Source organism: Rousettus aegyptiacus, unplaced genomic scaffold (genome assembly GCF_014176215.1).
Source record: "Rousettus aegyptiacus isolate mRouAeg1 unplaced genomic scaffold, mRouAeg1.p scaffold_m13_p_5, whole genome shotgun sequence".
Lineage (NCBI taxonomy): Eukaryota > Metazoa > Chordata > Mammalia > Chiroptera > Pteropodidae > Rousettus > Rousettus aegyptiacus.
In genome coordinates this window covers 95611606-95633693 of record NW_023416308.1, presented here as the reverse complement: position 1 = coordinate 95633693, position 22088 = coordinate 95611606, and the positions used below count along the sequence as shown (strand labels likewise).

The following is a 22088-nucleotide window of genomic DNA, read 5'->3' as shown; positions in this document are numbered from 1 at the left end:
TCACCTCTCACAGTCAGTTGCTGGACCTTTTCTGATATCAGCTCAACATGTCCTAAATGAAAATTTAAATTCAAATACTCTGTCTTTAACTCCAGTTGTCACATATGCACATCCACTCATGTTCTTTTTGTCTCACTCCCTCCCCAACCATACCACTTGCTCACTACTTCATCCTTCATATTTCGATTGTAAAAATGAAAATCAGAACGATCGTAAGTAGTATTTATATTGTATATCGTATATAGTATTTATTATGTAGCAGCCATAATTTCATGTAAACATTTATTAAACCTCAAAATATTCCAATGAGGTAGGAACTATAATTATCTCAATTTTTAGATGAAAATTGAGGCACAGAGAATCGAACTTGCCTGTAATCAAACAGCTAATCAGTGGCAGAGTTCCAGAGCCCATGCTCTTAATCATTACACCATACTGCCTCATTTCTCAATGACTATTCTAAATTTTCAACACACTACTTGAATCCATACTTCAATAATCTCTTCAAACAACCCTCAGATTTATATTATCTTTGATCTCATCACAAAGAGAAACTCTCAGGCTATATTCCTCTCAATTTTTTCTGACCCATTATTGACAAGCTTATCTCCAATCAAGTCCATCCTTACTTCAAGTTCCAAAGGATGAAATGACTCTCCAATCTTGTACCTCTGCTGTAGAACCAAGATTCTCTGGTTTTATCAGACATTCCCTCTTCTGTATCTTCAAACTTCTACTTTGGCCTATTCTACCCTCACAAAAATAATTAAATATCTATTCACCTACCTACCCTCCTACCTGCCCAGATATATACATGCGCACATACATAAAATTCTCCACTGACATACTACCATCCATACACTCTCCTCCTTTATTCATCTAAATTTTTTCATATCAATTTATACTTGCTCTTTCTTTCCATTCCATATAGAAATCTAATAGCCAATGAACCATTACTCCATTGAAACTGCTCCGCTTAAGGTAATCATTTAACTGTCAACTCCAAACAATATTTACCAGTCTCCACCTTTCTGAAATTTAGGTACATTTACCATTGTTGATGGCCTTGGTTTTAAAACTCTATTTCCTTGGCTTCCAAGTGACCAGAGTGTCCTGCAGCTCTGCATATCTCTTTAACCATTCCTTCTCCCCTTCCTCAGTCATCTTCTTCCAAAGTCATAACACATTAGTTTCCTCTAGGTTCCCATCTTCAGGGCACTTTTTTTTTTTTTACATGTAATTATTGAGTGACCTCATTCCCTTTTCAACTTCAATACTTCCTTCTTGATGACTCCTGAAATTATTATTTGTAATCTAATCATCTCTTCCTTGCTTCAGACTATTTCAGTGAACCATCTTCTAGACAGGAAAACCTAGCTACAACTCAAATACACAAGTCCAAAATTTAATTCATAACTTCCTCAAAACCTGATCTTCCTCCATTATTCTCCATATCATGTAGCAGCACCACTCTCATTCTGCTTATTCACCCAAAAAAAAGAAGAGTAATGTTAAGCTTTCCCCCCTTCATCCAATCCACCACAACTGCTCATTATTCAACTCCTTCCTGCAACACACTGATTATTGCTGTTTGTGTTTAGATACATATTCTCTTTTAACTGATATAGAACATCAGCCTCCTTGCCTACAAATTCTCCCAACATATAGCCATCCGAGTAACCTACATAAAAAGTGGAAATTTAACTAGGTCACTCCTTATCTTATAATTCTTCAAAGATTCCTCATTGCCACAAGAAAAAAAAAAATCCATGGATCTTGATACAATTAGCCTAATGGTTTTCTCTGACAAGAAGATGATGTAAATAAAATTGCTGAGCTCTCACCAATTACAAAGTGAGGAAAGGTGGTACACATACATGCATACATACACACGTCTCTAAAAATTAGCATACAATTCAATTGTACCTACTGACAACATTAGCCAGAGAATTTAACATGTAGCCTCATCCAGAATGTTTTTCATTTTATAAGGACTCTTGATGACACTTAATGGTAGTAAGTCCTTAAGGTATAGAGATTGATCTCAACTCATTCCAGTCAGTTCTGACAGAAAAAAAAAAAGTTGGCACACTGAAACTTGGTAATCTGAGAATGATAGTTTAATTAAGAAGCTATTTACAAAGATGTGGACAGAGCTTACAGGATAGAGAATGTTTCATGGAGGTCTAGCAACAGCAAGAGATATTACCATCACTAAGTCTGAGAGGCAAGAGGAATAAGTGATTACTAGAATCTAGGCAGAGTTAATTACATAGAGAGGGCTTCCCAATGGGGCCTATGGCTTTTTGGGAGAGGAAAGCAGGCAATTTGAGGTAAAACAAGGGAGGATGCCAGAGTAATAAGTACCATGACTTCACTTTCTCTTTAACCCTCTGATCTCTAGCTGGTGTCTCCAATTGGTATAATGCAACCAGAAGCCAAAGGGCAGGGGAGCCAGATGATGTAGATGGTAAAGGTCAGCTTCCCAGGACACACGGGGTGGGAAAGGGTGGAGAGTGGTTCTGGAAAGGTAAATAGAACCACTGTTTACCACTGATGACCAGCCCATTCACAGTCAACTCTGACAATTACAAATAATCTGTTATAGTCTGTAATAGCCACTAAAGAGGATATTGTACCAAAATCTTCATTTTCTATATTAGGAATGGAATCTTAGACAATCAAGTGACATTTCTAAGGTCACCCCATTACCTAGGAACAATACAAGGACTGGAGGCCAGGTGAGATGACAGTTTCAATTATACCTCATGACACTGTAAACTGCCATTAAACAAATAAACACTCGGGTCCCCAAAAGCATAATCATTTTTTTCCAAGCCTTTCTCAAATGCCATTTCTCTGCTAGTATATTTTCTAAAGATCCCCATTTAATATCATTGTTCCCTCTTCCAATTAAAATAGTATGCCTTATAACACTTATCTTTTCAACTAGTATTACTATTATTGTCATCTACTTACAAATTTTTCTTGTCTGCTGAATTATAAACCCCAAGAGAATTTTAAATCCATCCCCATATATTTCACCTAACACATGGTTGCCAAGGTGATGTGGTCCTTAATTGAGAGAAAGCCCACTCTTCTTTTCCCCATGACTTCCCAAGTTAATTCACACCTAGGCTCTGTCTACCAATTCTACTTAAACTTATTCAGTGTCTTTGTAATACAGTTAACCATTGGAACAGGAGAAGGTAGGGAGGTCGACTTCAGATGAAGTTGAAAATCTGAGAATAACTTTATAGGCAGCCCTCCACATACATGAATTCACAGTCATGAAGTTGACTCCTGAATAAGATGAGTTTGAACTGGGAACTTCTGTATATGATTAGACCTGCAAGTTTTAAACCCTCATTGTTCAAGGGTCAACTGTACTTGTATATTCTACAAATTAAAAAAAGCATATAATTAAAAAATAAAATCTTCTGGGTATTGATTATCCCCTCCACCTTTATTTATCTACTATTTTGGTAATGTCTAGATCACACACAACACAGTGCCAGATACATAAAAAAACATTTGGAAGACACATATTCGATTTTTTAAAAAATTCTTTTAGAGCATACAAAAGAATCGAAGTAATTTGCTATGACTTGAAGATTTCCCACCAGTCATTATGTCAGAAAGAAAAATTTACAAAAATAAACATTAAAGTACATGAGTATGACTTTCCTGTGCAACCTAACAAAATCGATATATAAAATATGAAAACTGGAGAAAATCTAAACAATTTCAAATGTTCAAAATAACCACATCTATTCATAGACATGTTGCCCAAAGTCTACTGACCCACTGTGTAAATAAATAGCATTTAAAAGAGCTCTCATTTCTAAGTCAGAAGAATAAATTAACATAACAAAAAGGAAAACCGGCAAAGGTTCACTGATATAAGTATAACCAATTTAATGTTTTTCTACTCTCCTAAAACACTATTAGTATTTTAAATTATAGTCTAAAAAATTCTGTTGATGGTTCTCGAATCATCTAAGATAAATACATATTAAAGCCTTACCTATAAAGTCTGAATGATTAGAAAACTCATTTCAGAGAATTTAGTTTCCCCACTCACATTTTTATAGGAAATCACATATCCTTGAATTTAGCAAAGAGAAAAACAGTGAATGCATGGTTTCTGCTCACTTTTGAACTTCTATGTAAAATATCAGAAACAACAAAAAAAATACAACCAAAGATTCATAGAAAATGTCCACTGCAATAAATAATTTGTTTCTATCTCTATCACTGATATTATTTGAGAGAACACTAAACAAAATATAACATGTGCAAGTTTTAAGAATCTTGAACATAAATGTTTATAGCAAGGATATACATTTTATGTTGATTTCTGGCAAGTGAAAATACAGTCACAAAAACCACATTCTCTGAATGCCTCTCTTAAACATCATACGAACTCTACTTGGAATTTTGAGCATGATGTAGATTTAAGCTAAATTATTATTTTAAATATTTTTATAGACAATGAGTACCTAATTATAACATGTACTCATCTAGAAATTATACTGTTATTCCTCGTTGATTGTCTACCACTAATTTTTTTTAACACAATCACTTAGTACCATCAATATATGAATACAGAAACAAAGTTTCTTTTTTGGTTAAGACAGTTGCCATGGAACATTCAATGGTAGCTCATGCATAAAAGGATCCTTCTATCTTCTCCATTACCTATGAACGTTATAATTCAGCGAGAAGGTCAGGAAAGATAAAATTAAGAAATCACATTCACAATTTAAGTGGTGTTCCCTGTCCCTTAATTTATACTGAACAGATTCCAGTCTCTGAAAGGTAGTAAGCCAACTAATAGGCTGAGTATTAGCCAAGGGCACTGAAGCTATAAACACATGAAAAGAAATAAAGCAAAATTCAAATAATGGATCAGAGATGGGTAAATGCATGTTCCAAGCTGGTGAACTTTGAACTGTCTGGACAATTTCTTTAGTATTCACTTTTGTAAATAAATCTGTCAGAATAGTAGTGAACATAGTATTCATTTGCTTAGCTGGACCTATCTGGTAATATTTATTCTACATAAAACAATTGCAATGAAAAGCTTTCAAATAAATTGAAGTTATTTTATAAGATTAGAATTCTAGGTAAAATACAATACTGGATATATTGTGGACTATCAAGTGGGTATTGTGGAATTTGGATGAAATATTATTAATTATAGCAAAGGAAGAGTAAATCCTAAATAAAAGTAAGAAAAGTTTAGTTGTTGAAGGTATTAGTATGAATTATTTCACTTTTTACTTGTTATTCAGAGAGCCAGAAAACAATCTTTCTTTCAAGTCCTGGGCAAATGAGCCCAAAGTAAAGAAGTAGATTAAACTAGGCAGCCATTCACATTCCTATGTACTTTACATATCTACAAACTTTTCTTACCCACTCTTTTTCTATCTCCCAAGTTTTTTTTAGTTTTGATATTCAATGTGTTATCCAAGGTTTTCTCCCTTCTGTCTTGACAATCATACCTATTCTCAAGGGTTTAAATATCACCTGTGTGGTACATTAAATCTTCATATCTCATTCCTGCCTCATTTCCATTACTGGCCATTTCAAGTGAAAGCCCCATCTCTTCAAACCCAAATGTCCATCTTTCCCCTCTAGCCCTAAATGAGCTTCAATTCCAGAGATTCAATGCCAAAACTAAGGGCAATGAGAAAGTATCAAGGCTCCCCATCTCCAAAAGGATAAAGTCTCATATCCTTAGCATGCCTTACACATCGCTTCATTTTCTGAATTTGAGCAAATGTTGCTTTTTAGTGTCTTTTTGCCTTTGCACAAAGTTCTCTGGTCCTAGAACTCCCTTCCTCTCTCTATCCACTTAAAAAATTCCTCCTTACTTCTGAAGATTCATATTAGCCTTCATCTCCTCTATCATCTCAAAACAATCTATCCATACCATAACAGAATGCTTAATTCATGAGAGCTCTTCTACTGCTAGCTGTTTCTTTTTTTGTATTCCCAGTACCTAACTCAGTGTCTGACATAAATATGTTTAATAAATGTTGGCTCTGTCCTGTGCTTTTTACCTCCAAAATAGCTTTCAAACCTATCCATTCCTCTCCAACTCCACAACTGCCACTATTCATTACATTTTGTCTGGAATAAGAGCCTAGTGACTGCCTGGACCAATCCATTCTCAATATTGTAGACAGAATAATCTGTTTAAAAAGCAGACCTAATCATCTCTGACCTCCACCTCTTTCATCAGCTTCATCTTTCATCACCTCCCCTTGGCATTTCCAGCTCAGTCAGTAGCTTGCTCACAATCCTTGATTCATTCTTACCATGCTCCCGCCCAACATACAACCTTTACACAGGTTCCCTTTTCTCTGTGAAGTGTTCTTTGCTCTTAACCTATTTAAGTCTTGAGACTCTTGGTTTTTGGTTACTTCCCCCTCAGAGAAGGCTTGCCAGACCTCCCTGACCAGTTTAACTCCACCTGTTACGTGATCTCATAGCACCCTGCACTCTCTTTCACAGCAGGGGTAATTTCACATTTGCCTGGAAAACTACTTGATAAATGCCTGTCTCCCCCACTAAATTTTAAGCTCCTTAGGAGATAAGATCATGCCCAGTTTTGCTCCACATTGTATCCCCAGCACCAAGAGCAATGCACCTGTTATATAGTAGAAGCTCAATAGATATTTATTAAATAAATGAAGCAGTGATCTCATTTCACACTGAAACTCAGACCTAACAGCTCACTGCCATTTTTTCACTTCTCCCTATCCTTTCTTCTCTTCCCTCAATCCCTTGCCACATTTATCCACTTAACGTCTCTCTTACCAGTACCTCTCTTTTCATTCCTTCATTCAGTAATTATTTCAATAAATATTTATGGGGTACCTTCTATATGGCAGACTTCAACACTGAAGAGACAGTTATTAAAAAAAAAAAAAAAAACAGACAAACATCCAAGCTTTCATGTAGCATATATTCTAGGGTGCCGTGAAGGAAGAGCATGGGGGAAGAGGGTAGCCGACAGTTAAGCAACAAGATGAAAATGAAATACATAGCATGTTAGTGATAAGTGCTAAGGAGAAAGAAAAAAAGCAAGGAAAGGGGATAGCAACTATTGGGCGATGGTAGTTGGAATTTTAGATAGGGTGCCCAGGGAAGGTGTCTCTGAAAAACTGTCATTTGAATAAAGACCAGAAATGAGGGAGCCCATCATGCAGATACCAGGGGATGAGTATTCCAGGTTTACTGACTTAATAAATGCGTTATCTACTTTCACATAGAAACTCCCAATTTGCTTAGATTAGCTCTATTGGAAAATTTAGTGAAAATGACTTTGCTATAACTGGGCATACTAAGAAATAACGACCAGCAGAAAAAAATTAAAAGGCACCCAGAAATATATAGCCATGTAGAGATTTAAAGAAGAAAGAAATTAAGGCACTTAGAATATCACTGTTATATAGGACAGAATAAGAATGGATATTCAAAATTAAAGTGCTACCTTAAGTCAATTCAAAAAAGTTTAATTTAGATTCATATACTCTAAAGTAAGTTTACATTTTGGAAAGATAAGATTTTAAATACTTTTTGTCCAAAAACCAATACAAAAGGGGTGAAAAGCAGTTACAGCACTTAAAGTGCAAACTGTAATATGCAATTATCCTAACCTAAAATCAAATATAAGTATTAAAATGACTTACTGTTTTCTCATTTAACTCATTAATTCTTGTCTCCCATTATCACGGAAGTATAGTGAAAAGTGTCAGAGACCCGCAACACTGTAGTTAACATCCTAAACTGACATAATGAGCCAGAGAGGAATGCAGTATTAACTCCTATTTAAAATGTAAATTAATATCTTGCTTTTCATATCATAATGCAAATGAATATCTGCCTTTTTGTATAAAATGCCCTACTTTATGAATATAATTATATATTATTAAATAGAGTTGCTCCTGTTTCAGCAAAAATGAGCACTCATAATATATATTACCTTTGATGTATCATTTACTATTAGTTTTGTTAACAGTATTAACATAGTTTCCTACCCTACAATCCAGGCTGCCTCTCCCTTACCTTCTTTAGGAAATTCTTAAGCTATTTTTGGTGGGTAACAGATCATATTATTTTTGGGTTCCTCAAATAGAAGAAAAATTCGTACCCTGCTAAGATCTGAATGTTTATGTCCTCCCAAAAGTCATATATTGAAATGCTAATAACCAAAGATGACAGTATTAGGAAGTGGGCCTTTGGAAAAAGGGAGCCCTCATGAAAGGGATCAGTGCCTTATAAAAGAGGCTCTAGAGACCCCTAGCCCTTTCCATCACAGGAGTACACAACAAGGCACCTCCGATGAACCAGGAAGAGGGTTCTCATTTGACCATGCTGGCACCACGATCCTGGTCTTACAATCTCAAGAACTGTAAGAAATAAATTTATGCTGTTTATAAACCACACAGTGTGTAGTATTTTGTTACCATAGCACAAATGGACTGAGATATACTCAGTGGGTTGTCAATAAATATTTATTGATTAAATTAGCTATGAACAAAAAACATTTTAATTTTTATGTTTACATCTTCAGAAAGAATATTTCTGGAAAAATTAATGCATTAATCATTTATAAAAACAATTACTTTTGGATTTATTTTTCATATGTAATTATAAAACCAAATATGTCAAGTCAGATTGCTTGGGTGTAAATAAAAAATTCAGAACAGAACACACTGGAAAAAAAATAAAATGTCAGAGTTTTAGATGATACTTGTTTATTTTATCCAATTGCAAAAGGCTTAAAAATAATATATTCAGCATAACTGAACAAGAATGGTGTCAATCTACACAGAGAAGACTTTAAGGGAAATGGAGAATTTGACACTAACACCCACTTCTCACTCCTGACTTTCGGAAGGCTTGGTCACATATAGCAGAAATGGCTGTATGTCCCTGATATGAGTTTCTCGAAAATTTTCTAATACTTACTTTGAATAAATCCTGAAACAATTTTTTATTTTCTGTGTTATCAATCATGCCTTTAAGCTAATGGCTCTTCAGAGGAAAACTTAATAACTGTAGAAAAATCTGGGCAGTTTCTATTCCTAACATGATGTTATAAAAAATATTAAAAGAAGAAAATACAATAAAACATTTCTCTCTCATTGTTATCTCTATTCTCTCTTCTGAAAAATGTAACTTCATATTTAAATTCTAAAGTAGTCCCTAGCAAGAAAAGTTGGTTTCACATTCATTCATTTAAGGTAGTTCGCTATTTTGTTCATTTTTAAATGGATCAAAATCAAGGCTTTCTATTAAAAAATGTTGGTTTTGCATGTATTACTCAAAGAAGAAATCACCTTGGTGATGATATCCTGTACTGGTGGAAAAGTTAGTCTTCATGGGACCATTATGAAAATTATTTTTTAAAAGGGTGGGGGGGATGACTGAATTTAATTCTTACAGGATTTCTGCTGCAAAGGAAAAGTAAAATCAAAACCATAGAAAAGAGACATGGTAGCAAGATGCTGAGAAAGAAGGGAAAACATATAGAGAAGATGCACACTCATGAAGTTCGGTTTTTTTCCCCTTTTTAGTATGAAAACTGTTCCTTCAAAACATCCTTTTAGTTTCCCTTACACCATCCTTTCCCTCTATCTTCATTTCTAAGTCTCAGTCACTTAATTTATCCTATACCTTTCTTTGAGCAATTTCTCTCTCTCTCCCGTCAGTATAAATATGAGGTTTCCTTGCCAGAATGAAAGATCTATCGGGGAATAAGCTCTGAAAAAAATCCAAGGAGCTGACCAATGAGATGGGTCAGAACCCTTCTGCAGAGTGTCTTGAAGGCAAAAGTAGCAAAATATGCTCCAAATCAGGGGTCCCCAACATCTGGGTCACCGACGGCTATTGGTCTGTGGTCTGTTTGGAATCATGCCACACAGTAGGAGGTGAGCAGCAGGAGAGCAAGCAAAGCTTCAACTGTATTTGCAGCCACTCCCTAGCACTAGCATCAGCGCCTCAGCTCCACCTCAGATCATAGGGCATGAGATTCTCATAGGAGCACCGATCCCTGGTGCCAAAAAGGTTGGGGACCACTGCTCCAAATGATTGAGCACTGACATAGTCCCTAGTGTACTGCAGAGGCAAGTAATTTATTCTCTAGCAACAAGGGAAAACTGGAGGACCTAAGGAATTAAGGGGCCTAATACAGGTCCTGAAGATCTTGTGGGCTGACTACTAGATTCATAAGAACTAATATTAACGGTCTAGGAAAAAAGGCATACTGCATAATCTGATTATTAGCTAGAAGCATTCAAATCCAGCCAATATCATTTATTTACTATATGGTTCCATTAGAACAGAAGCAGTGGAAATATTTCCTCTCCTTTCTTCACTTAACATGATACTTTGTACAAAATGTTACTGAGATAGGTACTAATGAAAACCACAGACAATAATATATGAAAGTGCTTTGCAAACAGTTAAATCTTATACACCTCTATGTTGTTATTATTAATATTCTTCCCAGCATACATTGGCCTCATGTGAAAAATTCTCCATCTTTATGAATATATTCAAAATCCAGTTAATTTCTTTTGCTTTCCAGAAAGAAAAAATATATACAACAAAAGAAAAAAATCAGGTTCTATATAGAAATTTAATTGTATAGAAAAATTGTATACCAAAGAGAAAATAAACATGGTAATGATAAAATATATGCTTTAATTAGGATATAATGATAGAACTTCTCATACATCAAAGACCCAAACAAATCAAGTAATAGTTTATAAAGAACAATAAAGAGAAAATAAGTTGCCACAAAACTGCACATACTTTCTAAGACAACATTCATCAAAATAAATAAAATCTTTAAGTGCACATTACCCCCTAATAAATGGTATTTGTTTCGCACAAAGAAGGCAAAAATGAGCACCCACAAAAAAAGGAGAGAGATAGTTTACAGAACATCACGAGATGAGTCACCATAAAGCTTTGCAACTCGGTTTATTATAAAATAACATTTTAAATATGCTACTTACAGCTCAATGGTTTGTTATATGAGGAGAAGATAGTGGAAGAATAAAATATGTTATGAGAATTCATGAGGTCAAGGTACACTTCCTACTACTCTTAACAAAAATAATATGGGACTTAGAAAAAGAATAGGAAAAGACAGAACCACTGGACCTAGCCTCTTGCAGTAACTATGATTAAACTATTGATCGGGGACTAATGCTGACCTAAATAGAGAGTAACCAGTACCCAGGATGATTCATGCGAATGTGCTTTGTGAACAGAAAAATCTCACTTCTTTCTTTTCTTTTTTTTCCTCTATGAGCTTCATTACAGAATGGACCTGTTTTCTTCCTGGGTGTTTCTTTACTGAACTAGAAAAATGGCTCTTAAATCAATTTAAAAATTCTGTACATATGTCTGACTTTTAGACGTGGAAGAGCATTATTCTCACAACCATGAAACCACATTTATTTTGAGGTTATATGTGGACCAGTGATTTTTAAAACTGTAATTTCTAATTTAAGTTAAATTTTAAACAACAAAAAAAACCATATTTTCATAGCAAAAATGAAGTAAAGATTCAGCTTCCGAATGACAAAAACAATCAATAAGATAAAAAGCACTAGATAGCCAAAAAAAAAATCAAATAAGTTATTGGTCTTTTTTATCCATGGCCTCTATTTATAATTTGCTTCTAAAATTTAAGGAAGTGAACTACATACAGTGTTAAAAATGTATTAATTCACTTGTAGAAAAGCAAAAATATTCTCATGGATGCTAAACTCATTGGAAAGGATAGGTAATATTCAAAAAATACACTGTAATTATTAAAGAATTCATTATGATAATTAGTAGACATATTTATTTATACAAATGTGCATAAAATACATGTATGTAACATAAATATTTTAAATAGTACCATAACATATGGAAAAATAAGAATGAACCAGTTATTTTCCTTTTAGTAACAAAAGATTCATTCACTTCTAAGAATTTAAACAACTGTTAAAGAAACTAACAGTTTGGGCATGATTAAGTAGCTCATTTAGCTATAAACACCTTATTTCTTTATATATGCCAAGTAAATTTGAAAAAATAACCAGAAAATTCATTTCTGCATCAATTTTTCACATTTCTTATAACATGATATGAGCAAGCATTTTGTGGATAACAGTAACAATGCCCTTTCAAATAAGAGAAAAAGATGCTAAGTTTATTAGTGAGATCCATACTCCTATATCCCCAACCCCAAAACTCTAAAAGGAATTCTGTATTTGGCAGTTCGAATGAATAAGATTTAATGAACTAACACACATTAGAGTTTCAATAAACTGTAATTCTTATAACAACAGTTGCTAAGAAAAATTTCTATTAAATGATCAAGTATAAGCATTCTATATTTAAACACCTGATTGTTTTGTGTTTACTACTGTTGACTTCCTAAAATATTTTAAATACTTAAACAATATTAAATTGTTCTTTCCATCACAAATTACTGTAAGCCACCTAAAAATGCAAATAATAGCCCAAATAAGATAACAAAATAAGTGTCATTAATATAATACTATATATCATAAACACAAAGCTAATCATGAAATCCAACACTAATGAGATTTAAAAATATATATGAAAACATACTTTTGAAGTATACAGAGAAAAAATCTTCAAGAAATAATCTGCAATAGTAAAGTAAAAAAGCAATATTTGTTTTACTTGAATATTCTCATGTAATTATAAAATAATCCTCTATATTAGGAACCATAAAGTAATATAAAAAAAAATTGTTTTCATGAAAAAGGTAATTTGCTTTAAAAGAAATTACTGTGCTAAAATACACGACTTACCATCTTAACCATTTGTAAGTGTATATTTGAGCAGTAGGTGTTAAATACATTAATTGTACATGATAAATATATTGTACAACCATGACTGCCATCCATCAACATAACTCCTATCTTCTTGACCAACTGAAACTCTATACTAATTAAACAATAACTATCTATTCCCCTATTCCACCAGCCCTTGAACCATCTGTCTCTATGACTTCATCTACACGAAATACCTCATATAAGCAGAACCATAAAGTATATGTCTTTTTGTGACTGGCTTATTTCACTGAAGATGTATTTCAAGGTTCATCCATGCTATAGCTTATTGTAGAATTTCCTTCCATTTAAGGCTAAATAATACTCTGTTGTGTATATATAACACATTATGCTTATCTGTTCATCCATCCATGAACACTTGTGTTAATTCCACATTTTAGTTATTGTGAATAATGTTGTTATGAACAGGAGTGTACAAAATATCACCAAGACCCTTCTTGCAATTCTTTTGAGTATATACCCAGCAATGGAATTACTGGATCATATGGTAATGCTATTTTTACATTTTTTACTTTTGTTTGCTTTGTTTTAGTTTTTGCTAGTAGCCATCCTAATGTCTATGAGATGGTATCTCATTGTAGTTTTTTTTGATTTGCATTTCCCTGATGATTAGTGATGCTGAGCATCTTTTCATGTTTTTATTGCCCATTTGTACATGTTTGGAGAAATGTCCTTTCAACTCCTTTGCCTATTTTTAAGTTAGGATGTTTGCTTTTTATTGTTGTCTTGTTGAATTTTATAAGTTCTCTATAAATTCTGAACATTAAACTCTCATCAGATACATGACTTACAAATATTTTGCCTTTTTACTCTGTGGATAGTGTCTTCCACTGCACAAATTTTTAAAATTTTCATGAAGTACAATTTGCCTACTTTTTCCATTGTTACTTGTGCCTTTTTGTGTTATGTCTTAAAAATCACTGCGAAATCCAATGCTGTGAAGTTTTTATCATTTTCTTCTAAGAATTTTATAGTTTTAGTTATTATATTTATGTCTTTCATTCATTTTAATTTTTATATATGATGTTAGGTAAGGGTCCAACTTCATTCTTCTGCATGTAGATATCCAGTTTTCACAGCACCATTTATTGTAAAGACTGTCCTTTCCCCCATTGAATGATCTTAGCAACCTTGTCAAAAATCATTTGACCAGATATGCAAGGTTTCTTTCTGGGCTCTCTATTCTCTTTCATGGGTTTATATGTCTGACTTTATGCCAGTACCACAGTTTTGATAACTATAGCTTGATAGTTAACTTTTGAAATCAGAAAGTACTAGTCCTACAGGTTTGTTCTTTTTCAAAATCATTTTGACTATCTGAGGTGCCTTGAGATTCCATATGACTTTTAGAATGGGTTTTTCTGTGTCTGCAAAAAAACATCATTGGGATTTTGACATAGAGTGCACTGAATCTGTAGATCACTTTGGGTAGTATTGACATTCTAACAATATTAAGTATTCCAATCTACAAATACAAACTATTTTATTTTTTTATGCCTTCTTCAATTTCTTTCAGCAATGTTTTGTAGTTTTCATTGTACATGTCTTTCAGCTCCTTTGTTAATTCCTAATCATTTTATTCTTTTTGATGCTACTACAAACTTAATTGCTGATTGCTTATATATAGTGATGTGTATGTATTGACTGTATCTGCCACTTTACTAGAGTCATTTATTGGTTATAACATTTTTTGTGTGCAAAATCTATAAGAGTTCTACATATAAGATAACATCATTTGCAAATAGATCATTATACTTATTCTTTTCCAATTTGGATGCCTTTTCTTTTTTTTTCTTGCCTAACTGCCCAAGCTAGAAGTTCCAGTACTATGTTGAATAGCAGTGGTGAAAGCAGGCATCTTTGCCTTTTTCCTAATCTTAAAGGAAATGCTTTCAGTTTTTCACCATTGAATTTAATGTTTTCCCTGTGGGCTTTTATGCAAGACTTTTATTAAGCTATGGTAGTTTATTTCTATTCCTAGTTTCTTGAGGGTTTTAATTATGAAAGGGTGTTGAGTACTGTCAAACTTTTTTTGCTCAATTGAGGTAATGTATTTTCCCTGATTTGTTGATGTTGCTTTTTACATTTATCAAATACCTGCATGTTGAACCATTCTTGCATACAGATTTCCAAGAATAAATCACATTTGGTCAGTGTGTATAGTCTTTTAATATGCTGCTGAATTCTGCTTGCTAGTATTTGTTGAGGATTTTTGCATCAATGTTTATAATGTGTCTTTGTAGTGTCTTTGTCTGGCTTTGGTATCAAAGTAATGCTGGTCTCATAGAATGAGTTAGAAAGTACTTTCTCCTCTTCAGTTTTCTGAAAAAGTATGAGGATTGGTACTAATTCTTTAAAAGTCCATCAGGTCCAAAGCTTTTCTTTGTCAGAGATTTCTGATTATTGATTAAGTCACCTTACTAGTTACAAGTATAGTCAAATTTTTTATTTATCCATGATTTAGTTTTGGTAGAGTTTGTGTTTCTAGGAATTTATTCATTTCGTCTAAATAACCCAATTTGTTGGAATACAATTATTTAGGAAACTTTCATATAATCCTTTTTATTTCTGTAGAATTGGTAGTTATATCTCTATTTTCAATTTAATTAAAGCTTTCCTTTTTCTTATTCCATCAAGCTAAAAATTGTTGATCTCTTTAATTTAGCTTCATTGATTTTCTCTATTCTCTATTTCTCCTATCTCTGCTCTAATCTTTATGATTTCTTTCCCTCTACCTTTGGGATTAGTTTGTTCTTTTTCCAGTTTCTTAAGATGTAAAGTTAGGTTGTTGCTTTAAGATCTTCCTTGTTTTTTTAAATGTATTTATAGCTATATAGATCTCCCTTAGCACTGCTTTTGCTGGTGTCATAAATTTTGTTATGTCGTGTTTTTGTTTTCATTCATCATTCATCTCTAAATATTTTCCAATTTCCTTGTGATTTCTTCTTTGATCTATTTGTAGTTGTGTATTGTCGAATTTGTACAAATTCATGGATTTTCCAGTTTTCTGTTATTGATTTCTAACTTCATCCTATTATGATCAGACAGGATACTTCACATATCTATCTTTAAAATCTATTGAGACTTAATTTATGGCCTAATGTATGGTCCATCCTGGAAAATGTTCCATGTACATCTGAGACAAATGACACAAATGTGTATGCTGTTGTTAGGTAGTGCTTTGTGTAACTTTCTTAGATCTAGTTGGTGTATTGTGTTGTTTAAGTCCTCTGTTTCCTTACTTACATTCCGTCTATTGTTCAATAGACTATGTGATTAGAATAATGAAGTCTCTAACTATTGTTGTACAGCTATTTCCCCTTGAATTCTGTTTTTGCTTTATATATTTTGATGATCTGACAGATGCATAAATATTTATGAGTGTTATAGCTTCTTGCTATACTGAACTTTTAATTAATATATTTATTAACATGTTTCTTTTTAATTAAAATTTTCTTACCACTTCTATTTAAACATTAAACTGAGATTCCAAGACTATTGAAAAGAAAAAAACTTTACATTTTATAATTATTTATGTATGTGAATCTAAGTTATACTAAAAAAAGGATATTGATATTGATTTCGAAGTTTTGCACTGAACTAAATACCTCACTATTTCATAATTGACTTTATAACAAGTAAATTATATGTAAACAAATTTACATACAACACCACTTTTTCTGTTTTATATTTGGAATAGACTATTAGAGAGAGCGAAAAAAAATCTGCTGTTGAAAATAGTATGAAAAAGTGTTCTATGGTTACACTATGGTACTTTCTAGGATGGAAAAACATAAAACACAGGTATTAAATAGGGAATGTCAAATGAACTAGGAATAAAACTCTATAGACTATACCATTTTCAGAATTGTGAGGCAAAAATTTTTACCATTATATAATTTGCTAATATCTAATGGTATCGATCATGAGAATCATATCTGGTGTTGTCTCCAGCTGGAAAGAGCCAACTGGATATATTTCTTCCTAGTGCTACATTCACATTGGGTTGGTTGCTTGAAATAGGCCATGGTAGAAATATGTAAATCAAGGAAATATGTAAACAAAATAAATCATAGTTGTTGTTTTTTTTAAAAAAATCCATACTCTACCCCAACCCTCAGACCAGGTGTTAAATATGTAGCAGTGCAAAGCTGCAAATATTATACTTCAGATGGTATCTTGATACAAAGATCACTTGACTAATAAAATGTAAAATAAAAATTTGCTTTGAAGAAACCTATATTTTTAAAAATAAGGGAAAGGCAACACTATACCTTCACACAATCCATTCCATCTGAAATTTTAAGTTTTCTTTAAAATGAAAAAGACATCTCCCTGCAGGTACTCTAGCATTGGTTCTATCTCCTAGAAAAGTTCCTTTTTCAATAATTTGAAGTAAAACAAAATAAACTCTTCCTCTCTGTGATCAATCAGCTCTCAATATTTAAAGAGAGCAAACATATAGTCTCAGGATTTTCTCTTTGATGTTCACAACCAATTAAAGATTATAAAGATTTTCAAGTAAAACAAGTGAAATATTGCTACTGATCTTGAAAGAAATCCATTATACAGAGCATAATAAATTTTTTTATAAAGAAAATGATCATATCTGGTACCATGACAACTTTGGAATATCCAGTAAGTATGAAACATTAAATGTTAGAACATCAAAAAAGATAAGAAATTTATTTTGAATATTTATAAACTCAACCTTGGCCTGATATTTATCATAATCTATTTTGCATCAGTTTAGATGCCAGCTCATTTCTCAGCCCGAGAATCTGTTCCTTCAGCAGGTTTCTCTACTTACTTCATCGGACTGAGCCTTCCACACCGAGGCTGGAATCATAAAAAACTCTTGGGTCCAAGAAGCTACCTCAGTACTCAAGGAACACTCCTTTTGTTAGTGCTTCACATCTGTCCTCCAGTTTACTTTGACTTTTATTCATTCACTTAAAAATTATTACAAACTTACCATGTTGTAGGCCTTGTGCTAAGCACTGAAGATATAATGGTAAACAAGACAAAATATCCGTAGTTTCTTTGAGGACAGTCTGCTAAGAGAGATGTCCATTGAACAAATAACTTAATAAAAATTATGATGATAATTATAAATGCTATGAAAGAAAAATACATGACTCCATGAATGAATAACATAGAGCCCTGTCTCCTCCAGAGAAAATGAAATGTGACTCAAGACCTGAAGGATGGTGATGAGGAGAATTCCAGACAGAAGGAACAGTACATTTGCAGTTCCAGATATGTTGGTTCCACCTTTGCTGGAAATTTTATTTTCACCTTTGCTGTCTTCTGGCATTATTCTCTTGAATTTTATTGTATTAGCTACCAAACCTGACCCTTCCTATCACCATAATAATAAAAAGTTAATGTTTATTAAGTTCATACTATTTGGAACATATCATTCTAAGGGAAGTTATATACACAAACTCATCTAATCCTCACAATAACCAAATTGGGGTTATATTCCTTCATTTTATAGATGAGGAATCTGAGGAACAGCCATGATAAGTTATTTGTCTAAAATTACACAGCTACTGGCACTATGTCTTACATGTCTATCATTTCCCTCATTACTTACTACTTTTACAGATACCCCAAGGCACCAAGCCCAATTAGCATTACAAATGGCAAAGAATACCAAGTCTCCTAAATCCTCCCAACTGCCATCTTTTTCAAGTAGGCAGGATCACACTTATTTTCACCAATTTTCAGAAATTAGGAATGAAAACTAACCAAGGTAGCCTACATTAAAACATCTCTAGGAGCAAAAAAAATGTTTTTAGAATAAGTAATACATTCTTACAAAAGGTTATTGACCCAGAAAATAAAATAATAAAAACTGGGCAAAGAGAAAGAATTATAATTTATTTAATCCTTCTGTACCTCCCAAGGGAGAGGAAGGCGATTTTTCACAATTTTTAATTCAAACTCATAAATATTAGGAATGTATTTGCAAAACTAAATTAATACACTGCAAATTGGCAATGATGTAGAAGAAATTTCTAAAATCAATTATTTTTTAGGTAAGCACCTTTTAAATATTAAAGAAAAAGAAATAGCTATTAGATCACCAAGGTCTCACTCAAAACTACATTAGATATTTTTTAAGGTTTCCATTATGATCAAAAGTTTAATTTGTAATTCACCATTGAAGGTGATGTGAAAAACAGTAATTAAGTGGGTGATTGATACAAGTGAGTGTTATGACTCATAGTATGCAAAGGAAAATGATTTTTTGGAAAAAGGTTCAGGAAGAAAAAAAGCAAATAATGGATTCTGGAAGAAATGAAGACCTTTCCTGTCCAAGGACTGCCACCAGTTCTTTATTACTTGAAGATTAAGGGAATAGTGAATAAAGCTGTCTGCCAGACAGCAGAAAAGGTAAGGAATAACACTGTCTCTAAATGTACCTAAGATGAAAATTTTCAGAAATAGCATTCATAAAATTAAACTTTCTATAAAAGTTGCTAGAAAACCCAACTCAAATCAGAACAATGGAAATGTCAAAATACATCAACAATATATTTGTCAAGAACTTGAACAGAATGAAACAGCAGGGTAGGTCAAGTTGTAAAATCCTCTTCTTTTATTCTACTTGGTTTTAGAAAAAACATCAATCCAATACTGATTTAGTAGGAGACATAGTGGGCTTTATTTTTGTTTAGTTGCTTTTCCACTGCATGGGTTAGTACAACATAAATACGTGGCTTTTGCTACTAAGGTTCACCAAATTTATACAATGAGCTTTGATTTCTCATTCCAGAGGTCAAATTCAAGCCACTAAATTGAGTTCTTCTTTTTGACTAACTACCTCTCCCCTCTCCTATGCATCTCAAGCACATCATATATATTTATATATACTTTTTAAAAAGCTCATATTTAGGTATTGGTAACAATTGTTATCCTTGTATTATGAATCTTTAAAGACAACGAAGAGAATTTCATTTTGATGAACTCATATTTAACAGGAAGTTTTATCCCACTTAATTTGTTAATTCACATTTTCATGTACATTGTGGAATTCCTACAATGTTACAGCATTGAGCTAAACGTTCTATAAATATGTCATTTAAGAATACTGAGTTTATTTTGTTATATATACACTGCCCGAAGAGAAAGTAAACAGAAGGTTTTTATGAAGTAACCTACATCATATCATTAAAGGCTTATGTATGAGCAATATCCAGTCATTTTAGCATACCTTATGCATATAGCTTATAACTTAGTTCATGAAAATTGCCTGCTCTAACTTAAAGAAGTCTCAAAAAAAAAAAAAAGGAAAAAAAAAAAAAGAAAAAGAAAAAGGAAAGCCGTGTGTGTGCACATGCACACAAGCATGTTAGGCGATGATTCAAACCTATGCAGTCCAGTTACAGAATCTTTGCTCTTAATCACTAAGCCATTATATGCTGGAAAAAGCAGCAAGATCTGGCTTTTTAAATGAAAAAAACTAATTTAAATAATAACAGTAACTTACAGAAAAAGATCAGATTTTTGAAGTCAGCAAGATAAAAAGTATCACCATTAAGTTTTAAAGACACATTGGAAGATTTTTTCTTTTATAAATGTGTTTAATTTTCAGAAAGCTTCTAACTTTTTCTTTTGGGCTATTATAACACCTAACATTTTCTTATCTCTTTATAGATATTAAGGCAGTTTAATATCTAAGACCTTATATAATCCTACCAGCAACACTATAAATAACCTAGGTGTGATAATTAATTTTATTTGTCAACTTGGTTGGGCCACAGTGACCAGATACACACACACACACACACACACACACACACACACACACATACACGCAGACGCATACGCGCACACGCACCCACATTCTGTTGCACATCTTGTGTTTTTGTCTTGTTTCTCTAGAGAACTCTTGAGATAGTCAACAGGGTAGCTGAAAACTAAGTCTAAGAAAACAGAGAACAGGAATTCAGATTCTCACTTTGTCTCCAAAAGTATCATTCCTGAAAAGATACTAAAATTTTCAAGAAGGTAAACTAAAATTCAGTTTCCATACCTTAACAATTTAGCAAGTATAATGTTCTTTTAAAAGTTATTTGCCAAAATTAATCAACTCTGAAAAAGTCTGGCAGATTTTCAAAAAATTAAACATAGTGTTACCATATAACCCAGCAATTCCACTCCTAGGTATATATCCAAGAGAACTGAAAACATATTGTCCACACAAAAACTTGTAGATCAATATTCATAGCAGCATTCATAGCAGCCAAAATGTGGAAACATAAATGCCATCAATTTATGAATGGATAAAAAAAAAAGATGTGGCATATCCATACAATGGAATAATTCAGGAATTAAAGGAAATGAAATTACAGATACATGCTACACAATGAATCTTGAAAACATGCTAAGAAAGGAGATATAAAAGGTCATATATTGTATGAATCTATTTATATGAAATATCCATATTCGGCAAATCCATACAGACAAAAAACAAATTAGTAGTTGCCAGGAGCAAGGGGAAGGGGGACAATGGAGAGTGAATGCTATTGGGTATGGGGTTTTCTATTCGGTTAATGAAAAAGTTGCTGAATTATATGATGGTAATGACTGCACAACCTGTGAATATACTAAAAACCAGAGTCATACACCTGAAAATTGTGAATATTAAGTACATTATATCTCAATTTTAAGTGTCAAAAAATAAACTAATCAACTTACCTGCCCTTTTTGTGGTGCCAAACAACGAACAACTTCATCCACCATTACTGGAATATGTAATTTAGCCATAGCTTCAAAATCTCTATCTTGAGATCTGTGTAACTCTTGAGCTCCAGTTTGATCTGTTTGCTCCTGGGTTTCATATTCATCATACCTTTCTGCTGTAGCATGTATCTTTTTTGGCCAGACACCTAAATTAAATATGCCAGCTTCCAACCAGCAGGAAAGAAATTCTTTATAGGTTCTACAGAAATATGGGTATCGAAGCATTCTGTAGGTCAACAAATCTAGAAAAAAAAATTTAAATATCATGATTGTTGGAGTTTTAAAAACAATGCTATAATCCTTGGGGGTAAACAAACTAATATGCAATTTTTAACACTGAAAAAAATGTGAGACTCATCATCTCAAACAAATGAAGGTGACTAATCTCCTTATGCAAACTGAGTAATCCAAAATAACCCAGGATATGATCTG

The 22088-nt window shown here is 32.9% G+C and overlaps 1 protein-coding gene across 4 annotated transcripts in view; it reads right to left on the bottom strand.

The window, feature by feature from the left end:
• Positions 1-22088, bottom strand: part of METTL15 (methyltransferase like 15) — a 159646-nt gene that overhangs the window by 132444 nt on the left and 5114 nt on the right. For all 4 annotated transcript variants that reach the window (XM_036221684.1, XM_036221683.1, XM_036221686.1 and 1 more), the window contains exon 2: positions 21612-21898. In XM_036221684.1, coding sequence (XP_036077577.1) covers positions 21612-21881 — 270 coding nt within the window. In that variant the 5' untranslated portion in view covers positions 21882-21898. The remainder of the gene's footprint in view (positions 1-21611; positions 21899-22088) is intronic.